General features: G+C 42.1%; 1 protein-coding gene across 17 annotated transcripts in view; it reads right to left on the bottom strand.

The window, feature by feature from the left end:
* Positions 1 to 4,768: 4,768 nt before the first annotated feature.
* Positions 4,769 to 16,302, bottom strand: part of gramd1bb (GRAM domain containing 1Bb) — a 109,553-nt gene continuing 98,019 nt past the window's right edge. For 15 of the 17 annotated variants that reach the window (XM_026193660.1, XM_026193663.1, XM_026193664.1 and 12 more), the window contains 16 exons: positions 13,044 to 13,128; positions 12,453 to 12,556; positions 12,271 to 12,366; positions 11,426 to 11,506; positions 11,168 to 11,283; positions 10,022 to 10,181; positions 9,509 to 9,698; positions 9,250 to 9,393; positions 9,018 to 9,136; positions 8,786 to 8,928; positions 8,524 to 8,627; positions 7,528 to 7,822; positions 7,327 to 7,338; positions 6,656 to 6,763; positions 6,246 to 6,366; positions 4,769 to 5,894 (listed from right to left, as the gene is read on the bottom strand). In XM_026193660.1, coding sequence (XP_026049445.1) covers positions 5,805 to 5,894; positions 6,246 to 6,366; positions 6,656 to 6,763; positions 7,327 to 7,338; positions 7,528 to 7,822; positions 8,524 to 8,627; positions 8,786 to 8,928; positions 9,018 to 9,136; positions 9,250 to 9,393; positions 9,509 to 9,698; positions 10,022 to 10,181; positions 11,168 to 11,283; positions 11,426 to 11,506; positions 12,271 to 12,366; positions 12,453 to 12,556; positions 13,044 to 13,128 — 1,968 coding nt within the window. In that variant the 3' untranslated portion in view covers positions 4,769 to 5,804. The remainder of the gene's footprint in view (positions 5,895 to 6,245; positions 6,367 to 6,655; positions 6,764 to 7,326; positions 7,339 to 7,527; positions 7,823 to 8,523; positions 8,628 to 8,785; positions 8,929 to 9,017; positions 9,137 to 9,249; positions 9,394 to 9,508; positions 9,699 to 10,021; positions 10,182 to 11,167; positions 11,284 to 11,425; positions 11,507 to 12,270; positions 12,367 to 12,452; positions 12,557 to 13,043; positions 13,129 to 16,302) is intronic. The other 2 variants (XM_026193661.1, XM_026193677.1) reach the window with 1 other exon arrangement.

Below are 16,302 nucleotides of genomic sequence, written 5' to 3'. Positions count from 1 at the left end.
GTGTGCAGGTGACTATTACTGTGCATAATTATTAGGCAACTTAACAAAAAACAAATATATACCCATTTCAATTATTTATTTTTACCAGTGAAACCAATATAACATCTCCACATTCAAAAACAAAACAAAAACAAATCAGCGACCAATATAGCCACCTTTCTTTGCAAGGACACTCAAAAGCCTGCCATCCATGGATTCTGTCAGTGTTTTGATCTGTTCACCATCAACATTACGTGCAGCAGCAACCACAGCCTCCCAGACACTGTTCAGAGAGGTGTACTGTTTTCCCTCCTTGTAAATCTCACATTTGATGATGGACCACAGGTTCTCAATGGGGTTCAGATCAGGTGAACAAGGTGGCCATGTCATTAGTTTTTCTTCTTTTATACCCTTTCTTGCCAGCCACGCTGTGGAGTACTTGGACGCGTGTGATGGAGCATTGTCCTGCATGAAAATCATGTTTTTCTTGAAGGATGCAGACTTCTTCCTGTACCACTGCTTGAAGAAGGTGTCTTCCAGAAACTGGCAGTAGGACTGGGAGTTGAGCTCGACTCCATCCTCAACCCGGAAAGGCCCCACAAGCTCATCTTTGATGATACCAGCCCAAACCAGTACTCCACCTCCACCTTGCTGGCGTCTGAGTCGGACTGGAGCTCTCTGCCCTTTACCAATCCAGCCACGGGCCCATCCATCTGGCCCATCAAGACTCACTCTCATTTCATCAGTCCATAAAACCTTAGAAAAACCAGTCTTGCGATATTTCTTGGCCCAGTCTTGACGTTTCAGCTTGTGTGTCTTGTTCAGTGGTGGTCGTCTTTCAGCCTTTCTTACCTTGGCCATGTCTCTGAGTATTGCACACCTTGTGCTTTTGGGCACTCCAGTGATGTTGCAGCTCTGAAATATGGCCAAACTGGTGGCAAGTGGCATCTTGGAAGCTGCACGCTTGACTTTTCTCAGTTCATGGGCAGTTATTTGGCGCCTTGGTTTTTCCACACGCTTCTTGCGACCCTGTTGACTATTTTGAATGAAACGCTTGATTGTTCGATGATCACGCTTCAGAAGCTTTGCAATTTTGAGACTGCTGCATCCCTCTGCAAGATATCTCACTATTTTTGACTTTTCTGAGCCTGTCAAGTTCTTCTTTTGACCCATTTTGCCAAAGGAAAGGAAGTTGCCTAATAATTATGCACACCTGATATAGGGTGTTGATGTCATTAGACCACACCCCTTCTCATTACAGAGATGCACATCACCTAATATGCTTAATTGGTAGTAGGCTTTCGAGCCTATACAGCTTGGAGTAAGACAACATGCATGAAGAGGATGATGTGGACAAAATACTCATTTGCCTAATAATTCTGCACTGCCTGTAGTTTATATGTTCATGTCAGGTTCACATTCCATAGTCCCTGACTCTCTATTTATGTTCTCTGTTTTAGTTTGCTAATCCTTAGTCTCGTGGGCATTGTGTTCAGTTTTCCTCCCTCTCATCAGTTACTTCCTGTCCACCTGTGTCTTGGTACTGTGTCCCAGGTGTTTCTTCTCTGCTCTAATCTCCCCGCTGTGTATTTATACACTTTCTTTCTGTTGTCAGAGTGTAGTTCAGTTCTCTAGCGTCATTCTGATCCCTGGTCCCTTGTGAATTGAAATAGTTTGCACTTGTTTTGCATCGTTTTGTGTTTGGCCTTATATAGATTTCCATCAATCCAATAATGCCTTTTGTTAACCTCTCCATCTTGGGTCCTAACACAACATATCCTGACAGTAAGAGCTCACGTGTTGCTGTTTGTCTTAGAATGAGGTTGTATTTACCTCATTCTCAAATCTGCTAAGGATCCGTTTTTGTGATTCAGTTCCAGATTTTCATGAATGTTAATTTTCTTCTCACTCATTACTGCATTTGTGAAACTCAAAAGTAACCACACCAAAAATAGCAGCAGCATCTGTTTTAGTATTTTTTCTTTATTCAAACTTCCAACCTCTACTTCACATGAACCAGAAAGCCACTTTTATCTCCCATCTCTATGAGGCAAAAGTCATCAGCAAGTCAAAACCTACGCGCAGCGCAGGTCGGATTCTTTTGACAGTGTGCGTGTGTGCACACTGCAGATATACACAACATATACATACAGCATATTCATCTCATGTAGAAATTTCACTAAAAGTCTAGAGATCAAAACCTTTAAAAAAAACATACAGCAGAATTCTCTTTGAACAGAACTACACAGTACATGTTTTATCAAGACACACTCGAAGAAGAGTTTTAATCAGTGGTCGTTTTCAGGAGGTTGCGTGTGATTCCTACTGTGTGTTAACCAAGGCTGTTAGTCAGCACTGTGTTGCAAGGGTAGCTCTGTTGCCTCTAGGCGAATGCCCAATGGATACAGTTAACAAAGCACGTACAGAAACTCCATCTGCTGTCAGTGACAAAATCTCCCAGGTCACCTTGGTTCCACAGTTGTGCAGCGATAGCAACCATACAATCATTCGATTAACACAGATTAACTGCGTGAGTGCATGCTAGGAGAGAAAGAGTGAAAGCAAATGGACAGAAAAAAAAAGAAGTGTTGATTGCTATAGAATGAAACTTAATTTGTTTAATTTGCTGGTAAAAATGAGAAACAGTTCTGAAGAAAAAGAAAAACAAGAAGTAAATTTGCATAACTGTTCAGATTTGTGAAATAAAACTTAAGTTTGCTGTCGCAACAGCTTCCTCAAAAGCCCGATCGAGCGTCTGACTTGGACTGAGGTGACATTAACTGCTTCACTCAGCCGCGACGGTGAAAACGTGTCAGTAAAACCATCTCAATCAAGCATTTACTACAGAAGCATCTGAAAACGAAGAAGAAAAAATCTACTCACTACACTTGAAAACAAACTCTTAAAGCATTTCAGTTACATTTCCATGTATTTGCACCGTCATACACACAAAGCATAACTTCACTATAATCTTTCAGTGCCTTCCAGATTGTGAAGGTGATTTCTATAAAACAGAAAACATCTCAAAATCGCTCACATTCACGTCTTAAGGTTTCTGTGCGTTATCGTCACTGTGCCTTCTTCAAATGGAACGCGCTCAATATGTCGGTCGAGAACACGCCACAGTAAAGTTATCTGCTTGCCCTCATACTGATCGCTCGTCCAATCTTTGCTCCGGAAAACGGACGAGAAGGTGTGCCAGGCTAAGTTCGGGGCGAGGCCTCAGCAAACGTAACACTACTTTTTATATAGCTGCTTTCAGCTGCTCCCTTATTCACAAGGGGGTTGCCATAGCGGGCAGATCCGTGTGTTTGATTCAGCAGATAAAATTATTATTATTATTATTTTTTTTACACCGGGTGCCGTTCCTGATGCAACCCCAAATAGGGATTTGTGCATCATTCTGGGATCAAACCTGGGGATGTTGTTAGGTGAGTGAGTAAACCACCATACTAACACCTGTGTATGTATGTATGTATGTATGTATATATATATATATATATATATATATATATAACATACATGATAAATACTTAATTTAAAACAATACGTCCTCTGTGAAAGTACATTTCTACTTTCTTTTGGTTCAATTTAGTTGCATAAAGTTAATTCTCATGCTTTCACTGCATCCAAGACAGACACTTGAAACGGGGAAAGGTAGAGTACATTTTGAGTTAACGCAGGTATTTTTAAAGGAAGAGGTTTCGATTTTGAGGAATGTGCTTATGCTCTCACTTTTTATTTATTTTTTTTACTGAGAGTAAGATGAAAAGATCCTACCAAGATGCCAAATATGAAGGTAGATCTAAACTTACAAAGAATGAACAAAAACTGTCAGGCTTAATTTCTTTTTGTTTCTTATTTACTTACTTAGTTTACACACGTGACAGTAGCATCTGATCATATCATCCAACCTTACAGCAAATGTGCAGATTTCCTAAAATGCCAAAACCTCTTCCTGTTTAGCAAACAGCGGCAGCTAATGTGGTGAAATGAACAGAAGAGTTGCTCACAGGGGGCACGAAGGGTTCATTTCCAAAATAGCATGTATCCATTTCATTTTTGCAAACTGCAAAAAATATATATTTTTACTTTTTTTTTCCTGCCCTTATTTAGAAAGGGTTGTCACAGCAGGTAGCTCCGGTTATTTTTGATTTTAAGCGAGATGCTCTTACTGACACAACCTCAAAGGGGTTTGTGTTTCCTCCTGCGGTCGAGCCAGGCATCGTTTAGCTTCTTAGCCAAATGTGCATGTGACACTACCTAACCAATCGATCGTGGCTGTTTCCAGCTGTCTGATACATCATTTTGGAACAAAACTCTTCAAATGTGCAGCTGCACCCTGGTGGGACAAATGCAAGGCAGCATCCAAACACATCAGCATTAAAAAAAGAAAAGAAGGCAGTCCAGCTGGAAGAGCCAGAAAAGAAACATAGACATGTGGAATGGTAAAAATTCCTGCGCACACACACACACACACACACACACACACACACACACACACACACACACACACACACACACACACACACACACACACGTGCGCGAACATAATCGCGCGAATGAAGAATCATACTTGCACACTGGACATGTCACAGACATATCTGGCATGCATCTTTAGAAGAAAACACTTTTTGTTAGAAATTCTTTAACTGGTCTAGAGCTCTGATCATTTCTGTATGTACATAAATTAACAATAAATATAGGTAATGTTTTTTATATATTTTGAAATATATATATATATGTGTATATATATTATATAATAATGAAATATTCTTATATATTTCAAATATATTCATGACCTCTTTCCAATCTGAAACATTTTTAAAGAGATATAATCACAGTTTAGTAATAAAACATGTAAGAACACAGGACTCCCTACTGGTCGGTCTAGCTGCAGCGTCCCCGTTTCAAAGTTTATCAAGTTGTGATCAAAGTCCAGCCTTTTTTTTTTCTTTTTTCCCCCAGACTAATACATTCGACTTCATCAGAAGGATGAGAAATAATGCGACATAAGGTAGGTAACACTGTGACGGGAGAAACCGAGCCTGCGAATCGCATCTTATCAATCTTACGCTCTACTCATCGGTATGTCAGGGAACCAGCCCGGACAGAAACCACACAGTCCAGGCTCAAACAAGGCAATAAGGGCTGATCAGTGAAGCTGATCTCCCAGCTACAATACGTCTTTTCTCGTGGAGTGAACCTGTCCTCTGATCACCTGGAGGTTTACTGAAGGGACGCTGCAGCGAGGACCTCTAGGGTACGATTGATTTGGAACAGTCGGAGAGTGTAGAAAGCCGTTAAGACTCAAAAGGATCCCCCTCCCCTTTTCTTTGACTCAATCTCTCCTCTTCTTCTGTTCTTTTTCAGACACACATAGACTGGAACTGGACCACATTAACACTGACTGAGGGGAGATAGGTTGTCTAAATGCATGCAGTAGTTTTCCTTCGCTCTCTCCGCCACGCTCCTGGCTCACATGGCTTACAGTAGGATGCACTTGGAAATAAAGAGAGTAGAAGGAAACGGTTATCCCCAAGGTGTTTAGAGGAAGCAAGTCTTGCACCTCCTCTTGTTGGGGATAGCTCGATTCCTGTGTGTGATCGGGACCCTTTCTGTCCGTGGTTTCGTCCTCTGGGGGTGGTTTTAACTTCCATACGCTAGAGATGACTGTTCCTCTCTTTATGTCCATGGATCCGCTCACTATTGGTCCCACCACCCCTCTCTGTTCTCTCTCTGTCTTGCCGCTGACGGCATACTGGTTCAAAAAGAAAACAGGTCCCGTATTGCACAGCATGCCCTCATGGCCTGATGGTAGTGTGTCAGTGATAGCGACTGCGTTTCTCCTCAGTCTCAGAGGGGTAGTCCCTTAAACCAATGCCTCTCTGGAGGTTCAATAAAGAGTCTTTCATCTGAAGAAGCAAAACAACAGGAACACATGTTAAATAGTATTTTCTCCATTTTAATAACAGGCGAAAAAGTTATTCAAACTTTTGGTCGCAATAGCATAAATGAAAATCAAGCTAGTTAGCAAATGTAAGCTTTGGTCAGAGTTGAATGTATTTATGAGAACACGTACAATCTCTTCTGGCAGAAATAATATTAAAATTACACTATTAAAAATGAAACTATTAAAAATATTGAAACACATAAATAAAAGTAAAACTACATTTTCAGAATTATTATTTATCTTATTTAATTTAAATAATGTTAATTATATTATTATTTACTATCTGCTGTAAAAAAAGAAACTTTTTCTATACCTGGTCCAGCAGCACTACAGATGACTTGATAATCTCCCTCCACTTTTGCAGCTCAGCATCGTGGTACCGCTGCTGTGCCTCCAGGAGTTGGGCCCACTCCATCTGCGTCTGAGGCAGTTTACTTGGAAAAACACACACACAGATAAACACACACAGCAACCTAAGGGTGCAGGCACTGAAGCATTATTTCCATTTTAAGGGACGGCTAACAATCAGTAAGCAAGCGTGGAGATTTCCTGTTCAAGGCAATATGGATGCAGTTTACTTTACGGATGTGTGTGCCTGTCTGGAATTGTATTACAGTGTTTGGGTATCTTTAATGTGTTTAACAGAAAGTTCTGTGTAAAGAGTAATGAAAAAAACAGTGCAATAAACCGTGTGTACACATGGATCTGTTGGGGTGTGTTTACCTTTCATGAAACCGCAGACCTTGCCAGGTTGTTAAGGACTGCGCAGAGTACTCCAGCATCCACAGTTTGTAGAAAAGCATCATGTTGAGGAACACAAGCAGGACCAGGCTGGAGGAGGGCAAAGAGACAGAAATGTAGAAAGAGAGTCAACAAACGAGGGCTCAGCTTCACTTTGAAATCATTCATAATGCCTCTAATGAGCTGGTATGAGCACTCTGATGTATACTGAAAGTACACTTTGACTGTGGGATGGTTTTCAATAAATACTGAATACAGACGGATGACAAATGTAATGATTAAATGAATCTCTGTTATGCTTTGGGGGCATTTTGCTCACATAGTTTGGATCTACTTGCAAACTTTATCCTCTCTGCCAGGATAAAGGACACGAGGGCGTCGCTAAATAGTTTGATACACACACGTGGGAACAAAGCTGTTTTTAGAGTAATGAGAGTTCAACATCACTGAACGCCTACAGGAAACTTTGGACTGTGCATCAGTCAGTCAGTCACTCTCCACCGACATTGAGACATTAAATAAAAGAGCAAACTTGCTAAGGAACGCTAAAGCCAATCGGCCGACATATAGTGGCCCAGTACCTTACTAAGACAGTTTGTTAGTTTTTCTATAATTTGTAATCTGTCTATATATCAGAGAACATATATGTGTACCTGAGACAGATCCTATGGATGGCAATGAAAGAAGAGGAGAAAGGAGTTACTCTCAAAAGAACAATAATGACATATTTCTAAGGAAATTAAAATAAGTCATGTCAGCATGTGTCAAATGTACATTTACATCCTGATGGACAACTGTACAGCCATCCTCACAGGAATGACGTGTGCACGTGCGTGCTCTGATGAGCTGCTTACACAAAGCTGATGATGAGCAGCAGTTTGGAGACGCTGTACAGAGCGAAGCCTCCGGGCAGGTGTTCTGGACTCTGGTGTCTCGTTTGCGTGGAGCCGGCCACGTGTTTGATCCTCTGGATCACTTCCTCATCTGTCGGCGTGGTAACGGGGCTGAGGGCCTCATCCAGATGCTGGCTGCGCATGTGGGGAAGCGGCCTCTTCTTGCGCCTCACCGTGGAGTTCTTCACCACTTTTGCCTTTGGAGACAGCTGGTGAGTCTCCATGAGTATCTCCTCCAGCTTGGACAGCTCCAACTCTGAGAGAGGAAAAACACACCTGTTACATATAAATATATATAACACCCATGCACTTTCAGCTTGTTGAAAACATCCACATGCTCTTGTTCTCTCTTTAAGCATTAAGCAATGATTAGATTAAGTCTATCGTTGCCATTATTTCTCCCCTTGAATGGGGGGGAGTATGTAATCGGTTCCATTTCTTTGTCTGTCTGTTTGTCTGTTTGCTGCAGTCCAGTGTCCAAAGATATCATTGTGAAAGTTTTGTGTGATGGTAGATACCAATAACAGCTTCAGCTGATTTAATTAAGGTATAACTAGGGTCACATCAAATGTTAAAATCAGTAAAAAAAAACTATATTACCCACAATTTTTATGGAGTTCACAACAATATACCAGGCCTTGGAGGACGGGTACCATGTTGGCTGAGCATTTGAGTTTGACCTTCATTGTTAGCGCCCAAGATCATATCGAGCATAACACCCCCTTTTTTGAAAAAATACGATGCTCTACGAGCTCACAGTGACGCCATAACAGGCTGATGTCATCATATTCTAATAAAAACAAGCTGACGTCAGCATGTTGTAATAAAAGCATCATAAATAAAGGTTTTAGTTTAGCCCTTGCTCTTCGAGTTGCGCTCTCTGAGTCTTCTTGTTAAGAAAACCACATGACTGATGTGACCAATCGAAACAGCCAACCAAACAACCATGGAGTTTACCAAGATGGCGGAAGTTTTCTTCAAGCCCACTCCAGAAGTTCTTCTCTATGAAGCCTTTTACCAGCCCCCATGGCTGTTTCCTGTAACGCAGCTCTGTTGATATCCTAGGAGAAGAGGATGACTGTATTCATACACAGTTTCTGTCTTTGCAATAAAATGGTAAATAAATTGAGATAAACCATGAAAAGAAACACTTAAAAATAATTTAAACACGGGGAAAGATGGTCCAAAAATAATTATGTCACGAAGTCTTATGACTCACCGTAACCGACACTTGTTCTTGGCCACCCTCGTGAGCATGTAGCGGTTGAGAGTGTAGAAGTAGTCATGATAGGGGACGTCGTGTGTGATGACCTCAGCATCAATGATGTAACACTCACTCTCCTGACTGGCTTTGTATAGAGTCTGATACAATCAACAAAATGTAGTTTAAGTGTCTCATAAAGCACAGCAGAGCTTAAATAATTAAACATGTTTCTACTTGACATGACTACCTGTGTCTCAGTGACTGTGGCTGTTTTGGGAGCCAGGGGGTTGGACAGAGAGATGGTGTACATGATTTCTCTGGTCTGGTTCCCATCTTCCTCCTTCTTCCATGGATGGTACACTATATCTGAAAAGCAAATGTTCGAATTGAATAAAGCCTGTCTTTTTAGCTTGCACTCTTTCCAAGGAGCTCAGACGTGGCTTGACTGAATCACGTGCAGGAACATCAGGCGTACCGACCTGAGAATCGCCTCTGCTCCATGAAATCACTCATGAACTGAGACTCCGTGAAAAGGATGTCATACAGCTTGTCCACACTGAACTTGTAGATCTCATTGATATGCTGCCTGCCATTGAGATCCTCATGGAAGGCTTGTACCTCTCCTACGTGGCAAAGAAACACACATAACAAATAAAGAAAATACATTTCTTATGTTCTGGTTTTAAATTATATGAATAGTCGTCCTGTTAGCAAAGACCGTCCGCTCTCTGCAATTACCCTCGTCGTGTGTTTCTGAAGAATCACTGAGCTCAGTGGGGATGTCTTCATTGTCATTGAAGTCCAGTGACGGTGATGGGACAGGACCAGCAGGCCCACTGGTCTCATTCTTTTCCTCCACCACCAGAGGGACAGCCAGCAGATCACCATCTGGCAGGCAGTCTGCATATTCCTCAGCTGGGAGGTCAAACTGCGGAAAAACAATATGGTGAAGTTATTCAGAGATTCTGAGGTTTGCATGTGATTTGATTAAAATTTTTGTGATTTGTTTTTTTTAAATACTGAAAAACCTGAAAAAACTGCACAAAAATACTGAATGGAGCAATAATGATACAAATTAAAACTCTTATATGCAAAGTAAAATGTTATTTGCTTTTTAAAAACGTGAAAAATGTCAAAAGGTAGAATAAACACTGAAATAAAAAAATAGAAAGGAATTGTCTGCCAATGATTTCATGTTTTAGGCTTTACGTGGTTAAAAACAGAGTATAGAGCATAACTGCAACAACTTACTGTGATGGTATCGTGGTTGCCAGGGGTGGGGATGGTGCTGTTTGGGATGAGCTTCTTTTGTACAGGAGGAGGGCTCCCTTCAGGCTTGGCTTCTACGTTGTTCTTGGACAAGTTATCATTGTTGATCTCATTCTCCTCATTGGGAATCTCCTCACTGAACCTGAAGGCAATGGAGAAACGTGACAGCCCCAGACTTTACTGCAGCTGTAGAGATGTCTGCGATAATAGAATAGCTAAGTTACAAATATATGAGTTTCTGCCTGTAGTCTGGATGTAAGCAGTAAATGTGAATTTCTCTGATTGTAGACAGCAATGGATTTACAACAGATGGCAAGAGATTTCTAATTTCTGCTTATCTGTCACAGGTAATTCCCGTGTTATCAGAGGCTGCTGACTTGACCCCGTTCAATCACAAACTGATAGCAGAGTGAGTCCTTTTTATTGACATTTTATTGTCAACTTGACACACCCAGATGGCTACTGATTGCGAGCATGACCTTGTCACTGTCTATGAATCAACCACTGCAAAGGCAGCATGGTTTGTGGTTTTATGTAGGAATGTTTTTCACGCTGGCCAATCAAAGGAACTAGCTAACATGAGGGGAGTGCTATTGTTTCTGTATGTTTATATTATGTCACATGTTTGTGTCATGTCACACCGTCACGGGTTCATGTGCTTCTATGTTGCAGAGGTAGGTCATGAGTTCTCGAATGAACGACTTGTTCAAATACATTTTTTGGCTCTTCTGAGCACAGTGAGCCAAGTGCCATTTATTTACATTATGTCATAAGGAACACAGACACCTCCACCCAAAACTGATGAGCTCAACACAAAAAGATCGAGATCGATAACTAGCACTAGGGGAGAAACATGTAAACTTGATTTTGAGGCAAACTGTCTCTTATGTGTATGTAGACATGTTCGCAACAAAGCCTTTAGCCTTCACTGTGAGTGCATTGTAGAATAAAAGCATTCAAACCGTAACTGTATTAATAGTACATCGGCACAGAAAATACTCAGTATTTACTGGCTCTGGCTCATGTTGGCCGGAATAATTATTTTCTAATTTGGGAAATTAGGCAACCAAATGACAATATTTATAGTGGTAGCCATAGTAACTGATGCAGCACCATAGCCAGACATACCCCATGGTGTTAAAGTCATCATCGGGAGGAACGTAGTCCTCGTCGTCACTGGTCAGGCCGAGCTCGTTGCCATAGCACTGATGAACAAAGTGCCAGAGCTCTTTGGGGCACAGAGGCTGCAGAAGATCAACAAACCAGTTATAAGGAACGAAGAGAGTGAGGAGGGAACCATGCAGCAATTTGTTGTTGTCATCCCATGTGTGGCAAAAGAAAAAAAATATAGACCAAAGCATAAAGTCACAAATTGGATTTGCTGACCTTGTCGAGCAGCGCATTCTGCCACAGTCTAAACATCATCATGTACGTCCTGTCCCTGGCTCCGAACGAGGTGAAGAAGTGCTGCAGAGAATAAAACGCGATCTCGTATTAGCCGACATGGAACTAAAATAACACCATAAATAAAGGAATTTGCATCATGTACAAAGACATGCAAATAGAAAAAAAGGGAAGAGAGTCAGTTCTGGGAGATTAAATAAGTGGGAACTAAAAAGTAACAAAATACAAAATGAAAGGGAGAAATAATTTTGTAAATTAGTTGAAATAAATGAAAATAAAAACTAAAGCACATATTTCTGACACATTTACGGGTGCCCTCCATAATGTTTGAGGAAAAAGACGCAATTTTGTAGTTTTGCTTCTGCACACTACCACCCCACAGTGGGCTGTAAATCAAACATTTAATGTGTGATTCTAATGCAGACTTTCAGCTTCAATTCAGATTTTTTTTCCCAAGAAAGTACAGGGACTAGAAAGTTACTGAAACCTCTTTAATTTGCAGCTTGTTTGCTTGTGTCATTTGCTTGCAGTTTTGCATTTAATAACTAAAAAAACGCCTCTGTTTCACTGAGATCAGATGACTGACTGGGCCATAGAAGAATATCCTGTTGTTTTTCCTTAAGAAACTCTTGGTTTGCACTCCCGGGGTGCTTTATCTCATCATCCATTTGTAGCTGTCTGATCAGTTTGGCAGTATTTGGCTGAATCTGAGCAGAGAGCACAGCTCTGTAAACTTCACACTTCATCTTTGTGCTTCTATCAGCAGCCACATCATCAATAAACACTGACATGTACACACTGAAAACAAAGTCTTGCGTATCCCTTACCTTCTCAGTGTCCGTGCAGACCTGGATGGCATTGGGAATGAGCCGGGCGGTCTTCTCCTTTGTCATTGAGCAGATGTCCTTTAGCCGCACCGTCAGCTTTAAACAAACACACAAATGTACACCATTACTTACACACACACACCCAATACTGCCAGAAAGAATGCACAGAAGTGCAGCAATACCAGCGTTTCCCAGCGGAAGATGTTGCTATAGAAACAGATCCAGTTCTCAGAGAGGTAGAGTCGTCCCTGCAGGAGGATGTCCCGCTGAAGAGCACAGGAGTAGTCTGCAACATGGATGAGTCATGAAATCAGACATGATGGAAAATGAGAAAAAAGACGGCACAGGAACTGCACCATGTAGCACAGAAACAACAACAACAAATAGGACACAAAACTGACCATTTCAGCAAGTTCGAGTCAAGTTCACATGCAGTTTGATTTAGTCGGAAGCATTTACAACAATGACTGTACTCATAGGAACACTGAGAAACTCTCAACAACAAATGAGCGAAACTTGTGTTCACATTACGTGTTCACATGAGTGCCCGAAAAGGAAAAGGTCTCCTCAAACGATGACACTAAGGCCTCTGAAGACCGTGGGATTTATTTTACTCAGTGACAAAAATCGACACATATTTACAGTCATGCCATGATGTCAGCCGGTGGGAATATCCCGTACTTGTCTGCTCCGGAAGGATTAATCATTTTCTAATTACTACCAAGCTGGCTGCACCCTGCCAGTACTCAGATGGCCTCAGTGTGTACACTCACCCACAATGAGTCTCTCTGTGTCAGGGAGCTGCTTGAAGAGTTTCCTAAAGTCCTCATTGCGCTGCTTGTATGTCGGGCTCAGCACCTGCAGTGACAGGCAGAGTCAGAAACCACACACACACAAACAAACACACACTCGCATCCTCATGCTCTGTTCACAAGTGTTGCCTCTGTCACACAGCCTGGGTTACTTGTTTCCACGAGCATGTGAGATAACCTTGTTAAAACCACCCACAGGTTTGATCGGTATGTCCGCTTTACTTTAATCATGCCGTGACTTTCATCCTGTGGGGGATTTTCACAGTTACTGCAAATGGAAATACAGAGTACGGCAAGCAGAGGTACGTAGCCCGAGATATCTGAAAGGACGCATCATAACCGATTTAAAGCGCAATACAAGGAAAGAATCAGCCCAGTGCAAATCATTCAAAACACATGCTGCCATGACTGGTATTTATGAGTCAGGATATCCTATTTGCATTACAGGGCGACATATTTCTGACAGTGAGGCTTTTGTTGGATCATCGATGAAATCTCAAGTGTAAACAAGCAGACAGTGTTGGCTTATTAGGATCAAACGGGAAGCATATTCTGTTTCATATGACCAGTATTTTTCTTTATGCTTGGCTTCAGCTGACTAGATTAGCCTGTGATATATCTCCAAATGTGTACCAGAGGGAAGGCTCTCACTGTCCGTGCCAGATGCTTTCCTTCAACAGGAAAACTTCAGGAAAACATAACAGCAACAAGAGTTAAGCAGAAAGAAAAGAAAATACATATTCCTTTTGATCGAGGCTCAAGGGAGAAGTCTAAAGCCAAAAAACTGAAAGTGTTCTTAAAAAAAATCATGCCGTTCTCTGCAGACATCATCATGTTTCCATTTTTTAAAACAACCCTAGAAACAACCTCCGCTGTTGACAAATGAAATCACTCACATAGTAACTGGACAATCATGCCAAACAACAGGCCTATGTGAGCTCAAGAAGATTTCAAATAGCAAAGACTCACAGCCAAACCACTTGTTTGAATTATTGGTGGGGATTTACCACAGAACTACGCTCACAGCAGCATGCACAGCACACAAAGTTCCCTAAAAAAGCCCTCTGGGCGATCCTCTGTTTTGCCGCTTCAAGGTTACATTTTCATTTTTCAACGCTTCTCCCCGTGATGTTTTCAGCTTACGAGCTGGGGTCGACTTACAGCAGGAATCTCCTCACTGTCCCACTCGGGGTCTTGAAGGTCTGAGGCAGCCCAGCCCCACTCCCAACCCCATTCCCCTCTAGCTGGACCCTGCAGAACCCACAATGCCAACGCCTCATCCAGCTCCAGCATGGCCTCCCAGTCAGACAGCGTACAGTCCTCATCCAGTTCCATATTCAGGGCGCCAGATCCTTTTTGCTGCCTGGATGGAAACAAGTTTTCCAAAAATGCGCCCCAGTGGGCTCGTCTCACAGCCGACTTGACTTGTCAGTTCGAGAAAAGTTGGGAAAATAAGAGAAGCCAGACAACGTGTGCAGCAGTTTGAAGCTGTAGTATCCGCGCTCCCCTCCTAATCTTGGGTGCTGCTCCCTTTCAACACTGAGCAGTGGACACAACGCACTCCAGCCACATGATTCCTGTCTCACTCTGTCTTTCTGTGCCTCTCTCTCGCTTCCTTTCATGCAGACAGGGAGAGGAGTTACGGCCGTTGCCCTCTAGTAACCCCAGCCAACAAGTCCTTTATTATCACGCCAGTAGCCTTTTCCTTTTTTCTGCTTACTCCTCCTCGTAAGTGTGCAAGCAGAGCATGAGTGTGTGTGTGTGTGTGTGTGTGTATTGCTGTCCAGGTCTGAGTGCCTGATAATTACTCTGTTTATGACCAGCAAAGAATGAGGCGAGTTTACTCTGCAGACTGGAGGATTAATATAAACAAAGATGTAGCTGTAGGGGAAAAAAGTAGGACTGAATAAAGGGAAAAAAAGCCAAAGTATGTGTTGAGTCCGTCTTACAGTCTGAGCGAGTGATTGAGTTATAGAGAACAGATGTGAGCATAACCTCCAGTTACCTCTGGCTGCAAAACAACACCATCAATCTTGAAAGGGACTGCACCGGGTCGCAAGCCAGGGTTTAAATAGCAGAGCGAGGAGAATGAATAAATACGCGCTCGATAATTCTTTGCTCTTGGGCTTTTAACGTTTATTTTATGAATGAAAGGCCGCTGGAATCCAAAGTACGAGTACTGAACGTGCTGAACGCCGGCGATTTCAAGAAACTGCAAGTATGGAGTGGTTCCTTCCTGCCTTGGTATTGAGGTCATTCATGCACTCCTGACACCTGATCCCCCTCTGCTACTTTCAGTGGGCGAGAAGGATGGAGAGCTTCTACTTCAGCAGCACTTAAAATCGATAGATTTTCTTAACAAAAAAAATGCTTCGGCGCTCAAAAACGTGGGCGCAGTTATGGAGGTCTGACTGGTGAGCAAAACAAAAAACAAACAGAGAGAAAAAAAAAACAAAACACAAAACAAGTGTAACTGTGGCTTAGATTTTCATTGCTCTAAGCAAATTTATAAGTCATATTTGGGCACTGGAATCCAGCCACGAGTCCCATCTTTGCGTAAGTTGAGGAAGCAGAAAGAAAAATATCACAGGCTTCTTGGAAAACATGCCTTTACATCATGAGCATGAAACTTAATGAAGGTTCATCCCGTACTTGTGGTATTTCCGTGTATTCGTGTCGATTTTGTAGCTTTATAGCTTAAGGAAAGAAAGAGTTCATTGACTTGACTGTGACTTTGCATGCAGAGGTCAGGCGGCACAGTGACGCCTAGGACGAACGGGGTATAAAGTGGAACTACCAACACACAGCGTGTATCGATCTGGTTAACTATTAACATGCTGGACAAACAGTAGGGGATGGAGGAGACTGGTACTGCAAACCTGGGTGGGGTTTTATGCTGTGTACCGGAGGAGTGTGTTTATCCTATTAACAATAAACTCTCTATTTTACTACCGCTGTTGTTCATTTTATGGAAAGTTGGTCTCCATGCACTAAACTCATGCACTGTCTACTGTCCAGATATCTCTTATCTTGCTGTTTGTTGCTTGTTTTCTCTTTTCCTGCCAACTTCCTGGAGGCCACACATTTGTGTAGATGCAAAGCGAATAAGAAAACGCAGTTATGCTGCTCCTAAGAAAGTGAGGTGACCGTGCCTACCTCGTACGGGCTCGCGTTAGGAAAGGTGGATGTTTAGTCACTGTAGTTTCGAAGTCGTGGCCGA

This window comes from Astatotilapia calliptera, chromosome 14, assembly GCF_900246225.1.
Source record: "Astatotilapia calliptera chromosome 14, fAstCal1.2, whole genome shotgun sequence".
NCBI lineage: Eukaryota > Metazoa > Chordata > Actinopteri > Cichliformes > Cichlidae > Astatotilapia > Astatotilapia calliptera.
This window is presented reverse-complemented; position numbering and strand designations above follow the sequence as displayed.